This window comes from Salvelinus sp. IW2-2015, linkage group LG5 (assembly GCF_002910315.2).
Source record: "Salvelinus sp. IW2-2015 linkage group LG5, ASM291031v2, whole genome shotgun sequence".
In the NCBI taxonomy this organism is placed as follows: domain Eukaryota; kingdom Metazoa; phylum Chordata; class Actinopteri; order Salmoniformes; family Salmonidae; genus Salvelinus; species Salvelinus sp. IW2-2015.
In genome coordinates, this window is record NC_036844.1 from 11,382,413 (window position 1) to 11,404,256 (window position 21,844).

At 44.7% G+C, this 21,844-nt stretch overlaps 1 protein-coding gene across 3 annotated transcripts in view; it reads left to right on the top strand.

The window, feature by feature from the left end:
- Positions 1 to 21,844, top strand: part of LOC111963906 (LHFPL tetraspan subfamily member 2a protein) — a 68,586-nt gene that overhangs the window by 44,300 nt on the left and 2,442 nt on the right. For all 3 annotated transcript variants that reach the window (XM_070443551.1, XM_023987473.2, XM_023987474.2), the window contains one exon: positions 14,006 to 15,000. In XM_070443551.1, the coding sequence (XP_070299652.1) occupies positions 14,580 to 15,000 (421 nt within the window). In that variant the 5' untranslated portion in view covers positions 14,006 to 14,579. The remainder of the gene's footprint in view (positions 1 to 14,005; positions 15,001 to 21,844) is intronic.

Genomic DNA, 21,844 nt, shown 5'->3' on the forward strand with positions numbered 1-21,844 from the left:
CCTGTTGGACCTGTGAGGACCTTTAATGTGGACCCTCTCAGGGCTGTGGCTCCGGCGTCTGACCAATCGGTGCTGGCTGTGAGTCCAGGGGGAGGAGTTACGGGATGAGTTACTGACTGGCGTCTCAAGTGATAGTGAGCGGTTAGTTGTGTGTGGGGACCAGTGATAGAACCACCAGTACACATCTACAGCAGAGCTGCACTGAAGGAGGAGAATATGGCAAACAGATTGAATCATTTTGTTTTTCGAATCTTCTGTTTGGTTTTGTGCCAGCTGTTCTCACATCAGAGTATATACGAACATTACTTGTTGTAATGTTTAGCTTAGCTTAGCCAATGAGAGCGCTCCACACTCACCTCTACATCGTAGTGTTTAGAACACAGTTTCAAGTGTTATTTATCCTGATTGGCAATGCTTCCAAAGTCTAACAAAGGGGGTGACTAATGCTATAGGATGTAAATATTATGTCCCTCTTCTGAATCGTAATGTAACTGCAGTGTTGAGCAGGTTACACAGTAGCCCCGGCAAAGGTTGGCATTCTCACAATGGAAATGTTGAGCACTACAGACATTTGTCACAAAACACTGACACTACTACCATTGTTAAGTCATACTTTATTACCAGAGGACTAGGTTGTGTGTGTGTGTGTGTGGGGGGGGGGGGGTAATATGTGCTTGCAAGTGTGTATGTGCATACATCTGTGTGTGTCCTCTGATCTCGTGTTTACGCCAGAGGTGAAGAGGGTCTCTTCCTCATCCTGACTCACACTGATGACTCCAAGTTGTTTTTCAGTAGGTCTATAGTAGGCCATGGGAATGTTATACTATTGTAATGGTTTATGTTTTTGAAGAGGCAACACGTGTTTCAGAAGTTGCTTTGCAGTACAATAGCAGCTGGAAGTGGTTTTCAGGACAGGAGTGGAGAGTGAAGACCTTGTCATTTGCAAAAAGCATAAACTAGCCAAAGTTGCAATGCCAAAGGCCCTGCTGTGGTCCAAGAAGGATGGATAGTTAGAAGCCTAACCCCAAATCATAACCTTAACCATTAAGTGGATCTGAAGAAATATGACCCTGGGCCAGCATTTAGGGGATGTCTAGAAACACACATACTGTTGTTCCCCTGCCTGTCCTGAGTTGATGGACGGATGACGTTATTTGGGTCTTCCTAATGAAAACCTGATGTGTGGATCTAACTGTATAGTCATTCCATCAATAGCATCAGTATGTGTATGTATGAGTGTTTGACCTACAGTTATCCCCAGGGAGTGGGAGAGAGAATAGGAAGGGAGAGAGAAACAGGGAGGGAGGGAGAGAGATGCGATTGAGAGACCACCATGCACCATCCACCACCCAGAATGAACCACTTCGTCGTCCGGGAGACGCTTACCGTAGCCGTGGCATTACCATAGATATGCAGATCGTTTCCTGTCAATGGTAGTGTGCTGAGGGACTCCCTGCTGTTGAGACTGTGTCACACTGTGACTCAGGCAGATTTGTGTCCTCTGTAGTGTAGATGAAGTGTAGTGGGGGTGGTATTGTGTACACACACACAGACACACCCTAGGGTTTGTAAGTCTAGGGTCACAGGTTCAGTGCAGCCTGCAGGGAGTCTTATCTGTATGTGTGTGTTAGTGCTGAGCGATTAACCGAAACGTCAGTTATTTTCCGTTTTATTAAACAACTAATTGTCCAAAGTCTGTTCAATTATTTAAATCATAATTTCATTCCGTTTTTTTTTCTGTGAGCTCAATGAGCAGTTTCTCTAGCGATAAGTCAGATCAAGCCCGAACTGTGCGATGTAGTAGGGAGTTGTAGTTTCCAACAGGCCAATATTCTACATAGTTTAGCACAGAAAATGTGGTAATTAACTACAATGACCATAATTCATTGCGTGCCTATCTGTCCGGTCTATGTATTTATTTTATGCCTGCTACATCAGGTTAGTGTGGGGCAGACACGGCGAGGGAGAGAAGAAAGCGCAATGGAGAGGGAGAGAAGAAAGCGCAATGGAGAGGGATAGAGAGCAGTTGTTTCGCGAGGTATCTCTACCTGAAAATACATGATCTAAGTGACTGAATGTTGGTATTCAGCTGTCTTATAAGTATGCTTTATTTACTTTGAAGAACAACTAAATAGTGATTTTGTCAGACAGCGTAGGCAGCAGCTGACTTGGTGACTTGGAATTAAATAAAAGTCATCAAATAAAACCAATGTAATATACACATATTCAAATATTTTATGAAAGTAATGTGAATAAACGATGGTTAATAAGTGATATGCAGTAATGGGCAGTCACTACCATCATGGAACTTATTGTATTAATTGTTTAATTCTGCATTCAACCCAAAACAGAACCTACCTCAAAAAGCACTAACCGCTCATCACAAGTGTGTGTGTGTGTGTGTGTGTGTGTGTGTGTGTGTGTGTGTGGTGTGTGTTGTGTGTGTGTGTGTGTGTGTGTGTGTGTGTGGTGTGTGTGTGTGTGTGTGTGTGTGTGTGTGTGTGTGTAATAATATGAACCCTAAATAATCGTAGCCTACATCTGTCTTCTGAAAGAGGGTAACAGACATCATAAATCCAGTCACTGCCATGAGTCACACTGCTGGGAAAGTTTTGCTCATGATAGCTAACGACTTGAAGCTCTGCCTGTCTGGTCTATCTGATCTGTCTCTAGGGGGAATATCGAAGTAGGCTTTTTCCTAACATTACCTTCCTACACACACTATACACTGCCTTATGATACACTAGTAGATATGTCGACTGTAAGCAAATATTACAGTTTTATCTTAGTTACAGATACTCTGCTTGACCAGACTTTGAAATTTTGACTATTCCAGTACTCGCATGTTCTTCATTTTGAGTACTTGAGTACTCGAATACAAAAAAGAAATACCAGTTGTGTTTTGTGTTAAGTAATTGAAGTTTATCGTTTTGAAAGGCTAATTGATCATTAGAAACTCATTTTGCAATTATGTTAGCACATCTGAAAGCTGTCGTGCTGATTAAAGAAGGAATAAAACTGGCCTTCTTTAGACTAGTTGAGTATCTGGAGCATCAGCATTTGCTGGTTCGATTACAGGCTCAAAATGGCCAGAAACTTTCTTCTGAAACTCGGCAGTCTATTCTTGTTCTGAGAAATGAAGGCTTTTTAAAACGATAAACTTGGATTAGCTAACACAACGTGCCATTGGAACACAGGAGTAATGGTTGCAGACAATGAGCCTCTGTACGCCTATGTAGGTATTCCACACAAAAACAGCCGTTTCCAGCTACAATAGTCATTTACAACATTAACAATGTCTACACTGTATTTATGATCAATGTAATGTTATTTTAATGGACAAAATGGGCTTTTTTTTTTTAAACAAGGACATTTCTAAGTGACCCCAAACTTTTGAACGGTAGTGTGTATTCATTCAATAAAAAAAGTGCTATTTAAGATTGATTTATTGAAATCGGAATATCAACTGGTGATATTATATCATGGAACACAATCTTCAAAAGGCAGTAACCTCAGCAGTGGCACTCGTCCAAAAAGTTCTACTTTTGACTCATCTGTCCATAGAACATTCTTCCATGAGTCTTGATGATCATCCAGGTGCTTTTCGGCAAACCTGAGTCAACGTTTTGGATGACATGGGTCACATTATGTCTGGTGAAAACTGAACACTGCATTCCACTGTCAAAACCTCATACTAATGGTCAAGCATGGTGGTGGTAGTGTGATGGCCTGGGAATCTTTGTTGCCTCAGGACCTGAACGACTTGCCTTAACCCTTTGACGCGTACCAACACACAGGTAGGATCATTCTACAGTGGTCCCTGCAGCGTACGCTCAGACCGGTGTGATTAGAATGCTTATTTAGAACACCCAGTTGCGATTGACGCAACAGTCAGGAAAACAACAGTCAGGAAAACAACAATGAAGGCCTTGCAAGCGCCAGCCAGAAAATGTGCCAGGGGGAAAAAGCTTGTGCTAGACTGCGCAAATGTATGCATACTTGATCTGAGGAAACACAGGGGAGGTGGTTGGGCTTTCATCGAAGAGTTAAGTTTGTCCGGTTCAGTAAAGCCTCAAACATTCGTTGCATTCGGAAAGTATTCAGACCCCTTCCCTTTTTCCACATTTTGTTATGTTACAGCCTTATTCTAAATTGATTAATACTTTTTTCCCCTTATCAATCTACACACAATACCCCAAAATGACAAAGGGAAAACAGGTTTTTAGAAACATTTTGCAAATGTATAAAAATAAAAAAACAGAAATACCTTATTTACATAAGTATTCAGACCCTTTGCTATGAGACTTGAAATTGAGCTCAGGTGCATCCTGTTTCCATTGATCATCCTTGAGATGTTTCTACAACTTCATTGGAGTCCATCTGTGGTAAATTCAATTGATTGGACATGATTTGGAAAGGCACACACCTGTCTATATTTTGTCTAAATATAACCTTTATTTAGCTAGGCAAGTCAGTTAAGAACAAATTCTTATCCTTATTTACAATGACGGCCTACACCGGCCAAACCCGGACGATGCTAGGCCAATTGTGCGCCGCCCTGTGGGTTCTCCCAATCACGGCCGGTTGTGATACAGCCTGGATTCGAACAAGGGTGTCTGTAGTGACGCCTCTAGCACTGAGATGCAGTGCCTTAGATCGCTGCACCACTTGGGAGTCCATATAAGGTATCACAGTTAACAGTGCATGTCAGAGCAAAAACCAATCCATGAGGTCGAAGGAATTGTCCGTAGAGCTCAGAGACAGGATTATGTCGAGGCACAGATCTGGAGAAGGGTACCAAAAAATGTCTGCAGCATTGCAGGTCCCCAAGAACACAGTGGCTTCCACCATTCTTAAATGGAAGAAGTCTGGAACCACCAAGACTCTTCCTAGAGCTGGTCGCCCAGCCAAACTTTGCAATCGTTGGAGAAGGGCCTTGGTCAGGGATGTGACCAAGAACCCAATGGTTACTCTGACAGAGCTCCAGAGTTCCTCTTTGGAGATGGGAGAGCCTTCCAGAAGAACAACCATCTCTGCAGCACTCCACCAATCACGCCTGTATGATAGAGTGGCCAGACGGAAGCCACTCCTCAGTAAAAGGCACATGACAGCCTGCTTGGAGTTTGCCAAAAGTTACTTAAAACCTCTTTTGGCGCATGAACCACTAGCGGGACACCTACGACAACATCCGGTGAAATTGCAGAGCACGAAATTCAAAATACAAAAATCGTAATATTAAACATTCATGAAAATACAAGTGTCTTACATCATTTAAAAGATGAACTTCTTGTTAATCCAACCGCGTTGTCAGATTTCAAAAAGGCTTTACTGCGAAAGCATACCATGTGATTATCTGAGGACAGTGCACCACACCAAAATACTTTTTCAACCAGCACAGGCGTCACAAAATCACAAATAGCGATTAAATAAATCACTTACCTTTGAAGATCTTCCTCTGTTTGCAATCCCAAGGGTCCCAGCTACACAATGAATGGTCGTTTTGTTCGATAAAGTCCTTCTTTATATCCAAAAAAGTATGTTTAGCTGGCGCCAATGATCTCAGTAATCCACTCGTTCAACATGCATTCAAACGAATCCAAAAGGTTACTGGTAAAGTTCGTCCAAACAAGTCAAACGATGTTTCTAATTAATCCTCAGGTACTAATATCTAAATAAACGATCTATTTAAGACGGAGAATAGTATGTTCAGTAGGGAAGATAAATAACGAAGAGCGCGCACCTCATTCACGTGCCAACAAGACATACTTTTCTAATGAGACACCTTGTAGTTTTTCCAACTACTTGCTAATTTTTCAAAAAACAAGCCCGAAACCCTTTCTAAAGACTGTTGACATTTAGTGGAAGCCATAGGAACTGCAATCTGGGTCTTATCTATTTGTATTTCCCATAGGCAAGCACTGAAATGGCCTGTGACCTCCCAAAAAAATATGGATGGATTTTCCTCGGGTTTTCGCCTGCCATATCAGTTATGTTATACTCACAGACATCATTTTAACAGTTTTAGAAACTTCAGAGTGTTTTCTATCCAATGCTACCAGGTATATACATATCCTAGCTTCTGGGCCTGAGTAACAGGCAGTTTACTTTGGGCATGTCAGTCATCTGAAATTCCGAACAAAAAACAGTCTCCAAAACAGGTTAAAGACTCTCAGACCATGAGAAACAAGATTCTCTGCTCTGATGAAACCAAGCTTGAACTCTTTGGCCTGAATGCCAAGCATCAAAGTCTGGAGGAAACCTGGTGCCATCCCTACGGTGAAGAATAGTGGTGGCAGCATCATGCTGTGGCAATGTTTTTCAGCGGCAGGGACTGGGAGACAAGTCAGGATCGAGGGAAAGGTGAACGGAGCAAAGTACAGAGAGGTCCTTGATGAAAACCTACTCCAGAGCGCTCAGGACCTCAGACTGGGCCGAAGGTTCACCTTCCAACAGGACAACGACCCTAAGCACACAGCCAAGACAATGCAGGAGTGGCTTCGGGACAAGTCTCTGAATGTCCTTGAGTAGCCCAGCCAGAGCCCGGATTTGAACCCGATTGAGCATTGCTGGAGAGACCTGAAAATAGCTGTGCAGCGACGCTCCCCATCCAACCTGACAGAGCTTAAGAGGATCTGCAGAGAAGAATGGGAGAGACTCCCCAAATACCAAGCTTGTAGTGTCATACCCAAGAAGACTCGAGGCTGTAATCACTGCCAAAGGTACTGCGTAAAATATCTGAATACTTATGTAAATGTCAATATTTAAATGTATTTATTTTTTATAAACTTGCAGAAATGTCTAAAAACTTGTTTTTGCTTCGTCATTATGGTGTATTGTGTGTAGATTGATGAGGTGAAAAAACGATGTAATCCATTTCAGAATAAGGCTGTAACATAACAAAATGTGGAAAAAGTAAAGGGGTCTGAATACTTTCCGAATGCACTGAAAATTGTCCGCAACAGTGAAATGGGCTGCTTCTATGTGAATTAATGAGGAGGCGGTCCACACCTCAATTCAAACTGTTGTTAGAAAATAAAACTTGTTTGGAAATGATTTCAAATCCACAAGTTGATATTAGCCTATAGATAATTAGCAGACAGCATGTGTCTTGGTTTGAGGGCAGCGCAGGTTAACTGTCCTGTTGCGTAAAAATCACATTTTGGAACAGTGAGTAGAGGGAGCGGTCGGAACTTAGGGAGGAGAACTAACTGTGTGACGCTTGGCTTGGTTTCTTTTCTGTTGTGACCCGCAAATGCACATGGAAAAACGGAACACTAGAGTCAAAGCAAATTCACGTTGTCTTAATTTTTTACTAATTTAATCGGGACACATTTGCAATTGCCCATTCGGGCAGCCACAAAGCACATTCCACCAAATAGTTTGACAGTATTTGAAAAATATTTGATCTCTGGTTAAAGATCGAGTTTTGACATACTCATGCCCATCCCTAGACTAGACATGCCCAGACTTGTCCACTTCTCCTCTCATCACTTTTCTGTCTGTTTCTGTTTCTCTCTGACCCTCTGTCCATATGTCTCTCTGTTTCTATCTCTCTGTCCCTCTGTCTCTGTCTCTCTGTCTCTGTCTCTCTGTTTCTCTCTCTCTGTCCCTCTGTCTCTGTCTCTCTGTCTCTGTTTCTCTGTTTCTCTCTCTGTCCCTCTGTCTCCCTGTCTCTGTCAATTCAATGCTCTATCTGTCTCTTCTATCTATCCCCTCCAACAAACACACAAACACACACACACTGCAATCAGGCACCCCTGCCGGTTGGAGTCAAAGGCCAAGTGGCCTAAGCTTCAAAGCAGGTCAGTTGATCCTGCTCTGTGTACCTACCTCCAGCTGCTTCAGATCCTTTCTGCTTGCTAAGTGTTTTTAAACAACATCCATGTGGTGTGTGTGTGTGTGGTGTGTGGTGTGTGTGTGTGTGTGTGTGTGTGTGTGTGGTGTGTGTGTGTGTGTGTGTGTGTGTGTGTGTGTGTGTGTGTGTGTTGTGTGTGTGTGTGTGTGTGTGTGTGTGTGTGTGTGTGTGCGTGCGTGCGTGCGTGCGTGCGTGCGTGCGTGCGTGTGTGTGTCAATGAGGAATTAGTCTTTGCAACTGGCCGGCAAACGTTTGACCTCTGTCTCAGAGTGTCTCGGTGCACATGACTGAGCCAGAATCATTCCTCTTGTCGCTGTTTGAACTGGAGTCTGTGGAACATCACAGGTGTCAGAACATCTACAGGTTCTTGTTTCAAGAGACTGACTCAACTAGGAACTAGAACGACCTGGCGTGAGTGTGTTTGTGTGTCTTTGAGTGTGCGCATGTGTGTGTGTGTGTTTTGAAAAGTAGAAAGAGTTACTGGAAAAGTTGTTTTGGATCAAGACAGTGACTAATCCTGTCCGGTTGAGGTCGTCGGGCCTGTTTGCGTGTGTTTAGTTAATAGGCACATTTGTGATTTAATAAAAGGATTCTAATCCTACGCCTGTTCTTATGACCTCACCAGACTTGGAAACACACCACGCGACACACAGTCGCTAGCCACCCACAGATCTGGGTCGTTCTGTCTCTTTAGTGGAAGAAGAGAGGAGAATGAAACTGAGGGAGGAAAGGCAGGGGGCTGTTGATATTTCAACAGGATAACAGAGGTCAAAATGTCAGTATGCTGTCATTGTATCATCTCCCTAGCTCACGCATAATGAATTAAACACACACACTAAGCCCCCCTAAAGGGAGTGTGACCTCATAGCAGAGCAGACTAACCCTCTCCATGGGGGCCGTGTGACCGAAACGACCAGGAGGTTCAGAGCGTAGGCAGAACACGCGTCACCACTAGGGCTGTGGCGGTCACGAAATTTCGTCAGCCGGTGATTGTCAAGCAAATAACTGTCGGCCTCAGGGTAATTGATCGTTAATTAACATAAACACATTTAGCATCTCTTGGCTTCTCCTGGCTTCCACACATAGCCTACTAGTTATTTGGCCACTTTAGTTGTGATACAAACCTTATCAAAACATATAGGCCTATGTGCTAGGCTACATGAGGCGAGCGACTATTAGGAAAAAAAGAGAAAAAAAGACATTGCTTCTTGCCTTAGGCTGGGCATCATTCACAAGTGATAATATATAATATATATATATATATATAAGTGATAGGCTAATATTGTCACCCATCACACTATTCTTGATTTAATCTTGTCTTTACATATACTACATAATACATGTGTGAAATTTGTTAGGATTTAGCATGGACTATTATCATAAACCTGTCATCTATGCACTTAAATAGCAAATGGAGGACGCTTTTTCCGTGATTCATGTTCATACCAGCCAGGTAGGCTATACTCCTGTTGTAAAGATAAGCAATGTGCTTAATATTTGCTTAAGTTGAGAAATAAATATAGGAGGCCTAGCCTATAGAAAGCTGATGGGATCCTTCTCTTTTTAATAGAGGCCATCACTCTATTTTCTTGCGCAATTGCATAGCCTATAGAAATGTTGCGCAATATGAGCTCATGGGCTGTCATGAAGTGTTTGATTGGATTTTCGATGACATTTGCATTGATGTCAGAGTGATTTAGAGGGACAATAGAGTGCTGAGTACCAGGCAGTTAGCAAGTTTGGTAGGCTACTAATGACCATCAGCAGCATCAGAGCTTGGAGAAGCCTAATTACCATGACTAAACGGTCACGTGGAATTTGACTGCCTTCATGAGTGTGGCAGTAATACGGTCACCGCAACAGCCCTAGTTACCACCGGCCCCTGGCTCTGCTCCAGGCCGCTCCACGAGCCGCCTCGCTCCTTACCCTGCTCCCCAGACTGGATGACTGCCTGGCCCCATGTCCCCCCAGACTCTCCCACACCGGCCCTCCCTCCCACGAGGGATTCCCTTGAGCTGGTGAGGGAGGGAAGTTGGAAGCAAGGGAGGGAGGGAGAGAGGGAAGGTAGTGGTTCAGAGAACAGAGGAAAAAGGTCTGTGTGTGTAACCATCTCTCCGGTCACAGTGCTTCACGATACCAGACACAGTTTTACTACTCACTGATGTGCTCAGGAGTCTGCACTCATGACTGGAGTTGTTTGATGGAAAACGCAGCGCTAGTTAGTGAGCCTGCTGAGAAGGTAGAACCTTATGTAAGTGGTGTCCTTTTCAGCACACTCAGGAAAGTGTTTACGACTTCAAAATATAAAAAAATCCCCGTCCTTCCAGGTGTGTGTGTGTGTGTGTGTGCGTGTGTGCGTGCGTGCGTGCGTGCGTGCGTGCGTGCGTGCGTGCGTGCGTGCGTGCGTGCGTGCGTGTGTAATAAGGTGCGTCCTCCTCTGACCCTTTAAAAGTTCCATACAGATAAATTTGTGAACTCAGCTCTTGCTCCAGATCCAACATTCCCATATTCGCTCCTGGGAAAGGCCGAAATGTCACCTGGAAGGATCCACTCAGCTGTCAGATGAGTTATGAGAGAGTGAGAGAGTGAGTGATTCCCAGTAGACCCAGATACTTCATTGAGATCCAGAGGCCCAGTGAGAGACACAACCTCAGCCTGACCTGAGAATGAAGCCATCAACACGTGACTGCTTTGCCGTTGGTCTCATCAACGGTTTAATACAACTTGTGGTTTCTAAGCCAGCAGCTTTTACATTTTAGTAATTTACTGCTGCATTGATGTTCTGTAGCAAGATCTCCTTGCTGTGCTTTATTACATGAATATGGTGGTTCACATGGACTGCTAAGCTGCCTTATGTTAGTGTCTATGTGCCATGTTGGACTGTAAATTAAAATGTGTTTTTAGGTAAACTAACAGTTAGATAAAAGAAGATAAATGTTTGTGAAAAGGCCTGGCTTTTGAAGTAATGCCAGTGGGATTGGGTTTATTTTTTCCTCTGACTGATGTTTCTCCGGGTTATCTCTCCAAGGTCTGTTGTAGTGCTGAGTAATTAACCGAAATGTAGGTTATTTGTCGGTTTTAAACAACTAATTGACCAACGTCGGTTTATTCCATCCAGTTTGGTTTTTTTCCTGTGTGCTTTTCTGTAGAGATAAATCACGTCAAGCCTGAACTGTGTGATGTAATGGGAAGTTGTAGTTTCCAACAGGTCAATATTCTGCAGAAAACGTGGTAATTAACTACAATGACCATAATCCATTGCGCACCCACTTAAACTTGTCTGGTCTGTGAGGAGCAGACAAGGAGACTGAGGAGAGAGTGATGGCGAGCAGTTGCTTCACGAGCCTGAAAAATACATGATCTAAGTGATTGATAGTTGCTATTCAGCAGTCATAAAAGTATGTCTTATTTACTTTGAAGAACTACTAAAATAGTGATTTTTGGCAGACAGCACAGGCAGCAGCTCTATAGGCATGAGATGATGACTTGGACTGAACTAATAAAATCATCAAATAAAAACATATATTTTATTAAAGTGAAGTAATGTGAATACATTATAGTTAATAAGTGATACGCAGAAAGGGGCAGTCACTACCATCATGGGACTTGTTTAATTTTGTTATTGTTTTATTCAGTGTTACAGCATTCAACCCACATAATGCTGTAAATAATCAAACCCAAAACAGAACCGACCTCAAAAAACACAAATCCCTCAGCTCTGGTCTGTTGGCATGCTTTATTTATTGTCTATTTGTTTTGCTGTGAAACCAAGCCATGTGGGTCAGCTATCTAGTTCCTGTTTCGAGATGGTGTGTGGAATGGCCGAGTTGTGAAATGATGTCACGGCTTGTTATCCCACAGCCTTCTAGTGATGGTAGTGAATGGTGCGTTGTTAGATGGAGACAGTCAGAGTGTCACTAGGTTATCTATTCAACTCTCCAGCGAGTGACAGACTCTGTGAGATGACGGTGTTGTTGTGAGATAGATAGGGTTACCCCCACCCCCCCCGACATTGATAGAGCTTATGACATGTTCATGTCACTGGGATATGTGCTGGTAGTGTTTTTGTAGCTTTTATGTGATGGTGACACTGGGGTTTTGTGAGTCCTGTAGTGCTGGTGTTTATAAAATGGCTGTGTCAGCAGGCTTATCTCAAGCAGGCTGATTCTAGATCTGTTATGTGTTAGCTCCGCGGTGGTTGGAAAGCCAGGCTGCTATCAGCTGGTAACTGACCGTAGGTCAGCGGCGCGGGCTGTTTCATCTGAGACTGCCGTTTGTTTTTTCCCTCCGTCTGCATCCATTTGTCAAAGAATCCGTCATCCCTTCTTTCCACATCTCTCCTTTCTGACCCCGTGAGTCACGGAGCTCTGCGGGGGAAACCAAAACAGAGAGCAGAGATGCCGGGTTCCTCCGGGCTCTCAGACATGAAGACACTCAGAAAGGAGAGGAGGCCCCACTTCAAACGCACACTGACATGCATCTAGACATCTGTGTGACCAGGCCTCCTCTCTCTTGACCTCCTCCGTCTCTTCCTCCTCCTCTCCCTCCTCTCTTCCTCTCCAGGTCTGGCTCTGTTTAAGCCTGACAAGGAGGTTGGTGACTCATTTAAAACAAGCCCTCTGTCTGTGTATGTTTTATTCGCCATTATTCTCGTTCACCATGGCTGCGCTACGCCACTGACTCTTAGAGCAGGGGTGTCAAACTCAATCAGTGCCAGGGCCATATTGGAAGAAAAAACCCACAACGAATTGGTGGGCCAGACATAGCCTAAAAAAAAAAACGTGTCCACAAACTGCGACCCAAACTGGCCCAAACTAGCCCAATTGTGCGTCGCCCCACGGACCTCCCGGTCGCGGCCGGCTGCGACAGAGCCTGGGCGCGAACCCAGAGACTCTGGTGGCGCAGCTAGCACTGCGATGCAGTGCCCTAGACCACTGCGCCACCCGGGAGGCCTATGTAGCATTTTTTAAATACATATTAAAACAAAAGAAGAGATCAATGATATTTTGTCCAGCCGTATGCAAAATATACTGCGACCCGAATCGAGAGGTATTTAACTCCAAATAACAAAAACGTGGCTAGGTTGTTGTAACATTTAAACTTAAAACCTCTTTTTCATTTTTGTTTCTCACTGCATCGCCAGTACGGTTGAATGCAGCGTTGCTGTATGGTGCAATATAAAGGTCTTGTAGTGGAGTAGCCAGCCTAGGCTACTGATCAAATGTTGCTGTAAGAGGCCTACATGCTTCTCCTTTGCATGGTGATTTGTCGCAACATTTTATTGTCCTAGCTAGGACGGTGGCATGTGCCTGTGTTCACTTCTCCTCCGCTGCGCACGGTTAACCCCACACACGAACGCAGCTTAATTGACATTGAATTCACCCGTGCGATCACATCAGGCTGTCATTTCATAAAGTAGATGACTCAACTGTCGACTCTTTTATACTCGCTTGTGTGTCCTATTGTCCTTTGGTAGTAATTTATACCGGCGTGTGAATCCTTTATCTTAAAACTTTTTGATAATCAAGATGACATGTTCTTTAGAATACAGCAATGAACTGTTGGTACTGAAACTTGGCATGGCCATTTAGCCTACAACACATTTAAACTTTCGGTCTGGTAGAAGATTCAGTCGGTGCCATTAGTGATGATATTATCCAGTGCACTGGCTGAGTTGTGTGTTTGTGTGTGTGTGTGTGTGTGGGGGGAGGGGTGGGTGTGTGGCAATACACTGCCGTTTGGCGTGCAGCACGTTGGCAGCGCTTGCTGTGACTTGTAGTGCAGCGCCTTGCGGGCTGTATGGGAGCGGGCCAAAGTGAATTGACAACCCAAATCGTTACGCAGGCCTTGTGTTTGACACAACTTGTCTTAGAGTATGGGTGGTTGTTTAAAACTGCTGTGTTGGTCAATGACCCCGTTTTGTGTTTTCTGATTAAAGTTACATTTTATGCGAGTCGGGAGGGGGTAAACACTGCTTCTGAAACATTCGATGCCAACATTGTTAATACAGCTTGTCACAGCTATAAGTTTTACCATGGTCTGTCATAAATTATGATCACGTCCTCACGTTCTTTTCCCTTCTCTCGCTCTCGCTCTCACTCTCTCTCTCTCTCTCCCTCTCTCTCTCTCTCTCTCTCTCTCTCTCTCTAGGTGTGTAGTTGGTGAGAAGACAGCTGGCTGGCCCTGGAGACACTCCTTCACTACGATGTAGAGTCCATAAGAGAGAGAACGAGAGAGAGAGAAAAAGACGAAAGTGATACTGTTTACACGCTACGCACAAGACAGAGAGAGAGCAAGTGAAGGCGGGTGAGTAAGACAGTGGGAAGGACGGAAAGAAAAGATGGAGTGACAGAGCAGAAAGAAGGAACAAGAACAACAGCAGGAGGAGATAAGAGCAGAGAAAGAGAGGGACACTGTGAATCATTGACCTCAGGCCCTGCCTCCAAACCAGCCTCTTCCGCCCTCCTCCTCCTTCCTCCTTTCCCTGCGTTGGAACTGTTCACTCTCTCCCACACCTCTGTCACAACAGGAACCCATTCTTTGCTCTCTCCCTCCACCCTTTTCCCTCTTCCTGAAGACCCCTGAAGACTTGAACCTTCACCTTTGACCCCACCTGTGTGACCCCTGGATGACAGTCCACCTCTCCCGGAACCAACCCCATCGAACTTAACTGAACAGACAACACCAGGAACACTTCAGAAGCACTGCAAACGTCCCCACCACCATGTGTCACGTGATCGTGACCTGTCGCTCCATGCTGTGGACTCTACTCAGCATCGTGGTCGCCTTCGGCGAGCTCATCGCCTTCATGAGCACCGATTGGCTGGTGGGCTTCCCCCGGACACCGGACGCCGTCTTCGGCCCTCACGGCGCCACTGCAGCCGGCGAGGCCTACCGGCCCACCCTGGGCATCTACGGCCGCTGCATCAAGCTGCCCCACCTGCAGCGCGGCGTGCTGTGCGGGCCGTACGCCGTGCACTTTGGGGAGATCGCCAGCGGGTTCTGGCAGGCGGCGTCCATCTTCCTGGCGGCGGGGATTCTGCTGCTGTGTGCCGTGGCCTTCATCTCCGTCTTCACCATGTGCTTCCAGAGCATCATGAAGAAGAGCATCTTCAACGTGTGTGGACTGCTGCAGGCCATCGCAGGTGAGACGGAGGGAGACACTTATTGACATGCACCTCACACAGCAAATGCACAGGCCCTCTTGTTCCAGTGTTGCTGTGTGAGGGGCTGCGTTGTCTGTGGGTTGGTTGTAGTTATCACTGGGCAGTGTAGTAGTTAGACATAGCTGGCTGACTGTTGAACCCCTGGAATGTAGGGAGAGAGGGGCTTGTGAAGGGGTGGGTGCCGTTTGACCAGCCAACATTCAGCCCCATCTATCTAACCTTTAGTGCTGCTGTCCCCGTCTCTAACCTTCAGTTTAAACATTTACTAGAGCAATCAGACCCCGCTGACCACACACACACACACACACACCCACGCGTACACACACACACACAGGCCCCCGAGAGTGTATTAACTATTACTCCCAGCTGGCTCTCTGTGTGCTCTAGGTGACCATTAACCCTATAGGTCGGGTATCCGGGTATCCGGGAACCACAGCAACCGAACCCCTCTTGAGGTCGTTGCCATGAGCGACAAGGTACCAAATATTTGTCCTCTTGAGTCAGCTGACGTCATGTGACCTGTGTGTGTGTGTGTGTGTGTTTGTATCTGTATGAATCTCGGAGTCACTGTGACCTGCTGCGGGGAATTATGGGAGGCAGTCATAGGAGAGAGTGAGGTCATTCCGACTGGATCTCTCTGAGCGTTCATCCCTCTCTCCTATCCTCCTCTGTACTTGTTCCTTAGACGGTCAGGGACGGTGTGATGACAGGGGACCGAGTAGGTCAGGACGGTGTGATGACAGGGGACCGAGTAGGTCAGGACGGTGTGATGACAGGGGACCGAGTAGTAGGACGGTGTGATGACAGGGGACCGAGTAGGTCAGGACGGTGTGATGACAGGGGACCGAGTTAGGTCAGGACGGTGTGCAATGACAGGGGACCGAGTAGGTCAGGACGGTGTGATGACAGGGGACCGAGTAGGTCAGGACGGTGTGATGACAGGGGACCGAGTAGGTCAGGGTGAAGTCGTCCTACAGACATTACTGTAAGATCAATTTGATGTCTTTTCCCCACTATTTGTTAAGGTTAGAATTTGGGTATGATGACAACTTTCTGGCACGAAATGAATTGAGCTGATTGCTACACCGGTGGACGGTTACCACCTAACAATGTAACCCACATTCAGACCTCGTGAAAGTGTCAAATAGTTGTTATTGAGCCGTAGTCAGAGGACTTCCACAGTTGGACTGATTAGAAAAGCAGAGCTGCTCGTTATGGGTCTGTGGGTCGCTTGGGAGGAAGAGGATAAGGAAGAGGAAAGGGGGCGAGGGGGAAACCAGAAATAACAGGGAGACGTTTCCTTCATGCCCCCAGCCCTCAGCCCCCTGTCTGAGTTGACTATAGGTCATTAACCCAAAGGAAAGATGAATCCATTTTGAAGGTTATATTGTTTTTGTGCATCTCTGAGTGATGTTCTATCGATTCCCGGGGTCATTTCATGTTTTCATGTGTATCTGAGTTATTGCCGTTCAAGCAGGTAGAAATACAGCCAGTGTGAGCTAGAATTGCTCACTACACTGGAAGTGAATAGGAAATACAGCCTTTAGTTTACGAAAACGTCCATCATACATGTCAGATTTCAATACTGGCTGATGTCATAACTCGGGAGGGTGTCTTCTCTCGAATGAGCCATTGATCATATTTTTGCGATACTCCTACATTGAGAAATGTGTAATTAAGCAGAGGGTCCACTACATTTCTCCTATTTGTCTGCCTCGACAGTCCAGGGTGCATGACATAGTGCCATTACATGGTCGTTGTGAATGTAACACTCTGCGGGGCACATCGGTCTGCAGGTTGAACATGGTGAGATTGTAGACTGCTAAATTGATAGTACAGTTTGTTTAGGTGATTTTACAGCCAACTAGCTACTTCACATGCTGATGTTGTCTTTGGTGTTATTGTGTGTAGCTAAGTGTTCTACCGAGCTAGGTAGCCCATAGAGAGAGCATTGCTTTGTGGGTTTTGAGCTGCAACAGAATTCCCCAATGATTTTAACATGTTGCTACAAACCTTATTATTATAACGACAAAATGAAACATATATTCACCAAAAATATTGTTATCACATGTTAGTGTTATTTAACACTGTAAATTATAGGTGGTTTTGGGTGGATTTTTCCTTTAATGCCCTGGCTACAGGAAGAGATAAGGACCAAAACACACAGCAACACCATATCAAGCAGTCGGTCTGTGTTGACGTGGCTGTGGAAGTTGGTGTTTTTCTGTTGGTGTTTTTCCTTCAGATGTCTTTCCTATTGACAGTGATACCTCCACATGTGTTTTAGACCAGAGGGATGGAAAACTCTGTAATTTCTCAGCCAGCCAGCATTCTGTGATATCACTTTATCGTCTCTCTCTCTCTGTATCTCTCTCTGTATATCTCTCTCTCTCTGTATCTCTCTCTCTCTCTGTGTATATCTCTCTCTCTCTCTCTGTATATCTCTCTCTCTCTGTATATATATCTCTCTCTGTGTATCTCTCTGTATCTCTCTCTATATCTATCTGTATCTCTCTCTCATTATCTCTCTCTCTCTCTGTATCTCTCTCTCTTTCTCTCTCTGTATATATATCTCTCTGTATCTCTCTCTCTCTTTGTATCTCTCTGTATCTCTCTCTCTCTATGTCTCTCTCTGTATCTCTCTCTCTCAATATCTCTGTATCTCTATATCTGTATCTCTCTCTGGATATCTCTGTATCTCTCTCTCTCACTCTCTCTCTCCATATATACTGTATATATATCTCTCTCTGTCTCTCCTTTCCACCAGTTTGACTTCTCTCTCTCTCTCTCTGTATATATCTCTCTCTATATATATAGATATATATCTCTCTCTGTATATATCTCTCTATATATATATAGATATATCTCTCTCTCTGTATCTCTCTCTCTGTATATCTCTGTCTCTATATATATAGATATCTCTCTCTCTCTGTATATCTCTCTCTGTATCTCTCTCTCTCTGTATATCTCTCTGTATATCTCTCTCTCTATATATAGAGATATATCTCTCTCTCTGTATATCCCTCTCTGTATCTCTCTCTCTATATATATATATATAGATATCTCTCTCTCTCTATATATATATATATAGATATATCTCTCTCTCTGTATATCTCTCTCTGTATATCTCTCTCTCTGTATCTCTGTATCTCTCTCTGTATTTCTATCTCTGTATCTTCTCATACTTTCTCTGTATATCTCTGTATCTCTCTCTCTGTATCCCTCTCTCTGTATCTCTCTCTCTCACTCTCTCTATATATATCTCTCTCTCTGTCTCTCCTTTCCACCAGTTTGACTTTCCTCCAATCATTATTTCCACTAAGTGTGCAGACCGACCGTACCGTAATGTGACTAAGACTGGGATCAGGTGGCAGATGTTTTTTGATGAAAGGCTTGACCTCAGATTGTGAGATTGTGGTTGTGTAGCCAGCGGTGGTCACGTCATCCCACCTGGAGTCACTAGACTGGTCCTGACTCTACTCACCTCATTTACACACACACTAATGTCATCCTGGGAAGGTTGTGTGTCTCTGATCGAAATCTATTGGAGATGTAACATAACTAGAAAGGCTTGGCCGAGATCCAGATTGTCAGACCTTCATACCGACCTTGTGCCATAACGGGATGTTCAGTAATACTGACACTGAACACAAGGGGGCGCTATTTTCAAACCCCACTGATCCTCTGTATTTCGAAGGTTAGCAATGCTAGCAAAATGAAAGTCTTTGCAGGACAGACATCCCAGCTCATAAAGTTATACAAGTAACAAGAAAATGCTACTCGCAGTTTGCTGCACGCAGAAAACAAATATTAGACAGCAAAGTTATTGATCCAGGAGGGGATTCTCTGCCGTTACCTAGCGAAGCTTGATTTTGGAAGAAGCTAACCATTTAGCTAGATAGCTAACTAACTAGCTACTAAATTAGGAAACCAAATGCACAAATGCAGAGCATGTAGCACATTTTAGACAGTTCACTTAATAGTTATAAGATATCTAGCTCGTAAACATTTAGTTGTGAATTCCACACTATAACTAGATCACTTGGCTTGTGCTGCACTACAGTGAGGGACTCACAAGGCTCCTGTAACTTGTGACTTGGGGAAATCCAGTGAAATGAGGAACGTGATCTTCTTTATCTCCTAACGTATTGCACAAGTTGACTGCAGGTATTTGCTTTAAAAGTTTTAAAAGTTTTAATTCTAAGAAATACTTTCAACGGTATAGTACTGTCACACAGGTGACCTTTGACCTGGGTGCTAGGGTTGGTCTGAGTGATGGCTGATGGGAATTGTGACGTTGACCCCTTGTAAACGAACGAGGAAATACAACATGGTACAGTGTGACTGACTGTTTCAGGTCAGATGATAATGACTGTATTGGAACAGGCTGATCATGATGACTAGTCTAGATGTTTCTACTGTTGAGCAAACAGAGAAAGCCAAAGTACAATACTGGCCCGGACTGACTGGAACTTAAATCTCATTACCCAATCAAATGTCTGAGATGTCGATTGATCACGAGCAGTGTTTACAAAAGAGCTGTTTGGGTGCGAGGAAGAGGGGGGAAGGGGGAGGGGGAAAGAGATAGAGAGCGAGTTTACAACAGACGTGTGGGCGAGAGGAAGCGAGAGGGAGGGGGAACGAGATAGAGGGGGAGAGTCAGGTGAAAGGAAGTGTGTTGTAGATAAAGGCTGATAGACATGAATGGAAGGTCCGGTTTACGGTCACGGTACATATTACTGTAATCCTGAATCAGGCCTTCCTACCAACGGAACAGTAACAGCTCTAGTATGACTGTGTGGAAAGAATCAGGATATCATATCTGTCCCTATTATTGCCTGTTCTCCTATTACACTACAGTCCTCAGTGGAGCAGTGGAGCAAAAACACAGAGAAACACAAAACTCCCCCAGGATTCCCACAGAAAAAACACATGTCCAACTGCTGAAACCATTTTCTTAACTCTAGCAGGCAACGGTGGCCAACCGTCCTCCTGCAGGGGATACTAGGTATGCAGGCTTTTGATCCAGCACTGCTCTAAGACACCTGATTCAGCTGACGAAGGTTCCCGAGGAGCAGCGGATGAGTAAAGTCAGTGTAGTTATTGAAGAGAGTGTCTTTAGGAGAGTGAGGAGACCCAGTTCTTCACACTCTTGGCTCACAGTTCTACCTGGCAATCACAGCAGCCTGGAAGTTTCCAGTAAGAGTCCCGAACTCCTCCTTCCCTCTCTCCCTTTTCTTCCCTTTTTCCTGGAAAGTTACACTCTAATATTTGTGGAGAGTTAAATGTGTGGAGAGGCAAGAAATATGAGAAAGACTACACAAACTCTTGCATCTCTCCCTTAGGGGGGTAGTGTGGGGTTAGGGGGGTAGTGTGGGGGTAGTGTGGGGTTAGGGGGGTAGTGTGGGGTTAGGGGGTAGTAGAATTGAAACCATACCTCCAGTCCGTCACCAGAGCTGCTCTGGCTGTCAAGGCAACGCAGCAACATGTGGAAGCAATTTATGACCTACTTTTCATTTCCGCATTTAATACGATTTCGGTCTGCTCTGAGGGAGATGGAGAAAGAGAGAGAGAGGAAAGCTGGTGTCGGCAATGCACTTTTTTTCATCTCCTGGCGAAGCGAGTGACTGGGGCAGACAGAGGGAGGGAGTGAGGCAGGGAAGGAGGCTTAGAGTGCTGGTCTGATATAGAGGTCCATTTATGGCCCCTCTCTCTTTTTATCTCTCTCCATACCCTTCTCTCTCCATCACTCTCTCTCTGGCCTTTCATTTTAATCGTATTATTCTAACTGTTTCCTACTGAGATGTAGACGGCTGCAGAACCCTCAGGCTGCCTGAGTGATCCACTCCCACGGTAGGGAAGGGAGCAGAAGAGGCATGCAGGACAAGTCTTGAAATCTCTGCACTAGTGGCCGTACGGTAGTGATATGTGCCTGTAGACATATCGTAGTTACATCGTTCCCAATCTAGACTCGAGTGGACATCCAGCATTACTATTGCAGTTCTATTAACAGAGCTCCCAGTAGTAGACTTCTAGTAGTAGACTCCCAGTAGTAGACTTCTAGTAGTAGACTTCTAGTAGTACACTCCCAGTAGTAGACTTCTAGTCGTAGACTTCTAGTAGTAGACTCCCAGTAGTAGACTTCCAGTAGTAGACTTCTAGTAGTAGACTTCCAGTAGTAGACTTCCAGTAGTAGACTTCCAGTAGTAGACTTCCAGTAGTAGACTTCCAGTAGTTAGAGCTCCCCGTAAGTAAGACTTCCTAGTAGTAGACTTCCAGGCTAGTAGACTTCTAGTAGTAGATCTTCCAAGTAGTAGACTTCCAGTAGTAGACTTCTAGTAGTAGACATCCAGTTAGTAGACTTCCAAGTAGTAGACTTCTAGTAGTAGAGATCCAGTAGTAGACTTCAGTAGTAGATTCTAGTAGTAGAACTCCAGTAGTAGACTTCCAGTAGTAGACTTCTAGTAGTAGACTTCTAGTAGTAGACTTCCAGTAGTAGACTTCCAGTAGTAGACTTCCAGTAGTAGACTTCTATAGTAGACTTCCAGTAGTAGAACTTCCAGTAGTAGACTCCAGTAGTAGACTTCTAGTAGTAGACTCCGTAGTAGTACTTCTAGTAGTAGACTTCCAGTAGTAGACTCCCAGTAGTAGACTTCCAGTAGTAGACTTCCAGTAGTAGACTTCCAAGTAGTAGACTTCCAGTAGTAGACTCCCAGTAGTAACTTCCAGTAGTAGACTCCCAGTAGTAACTTCTGATATTGTAGTTCCAGTCCCAGCTGCCAACAGCGTGACGGAACATCTCCTGGTGTGTGTCAAAGCCGGG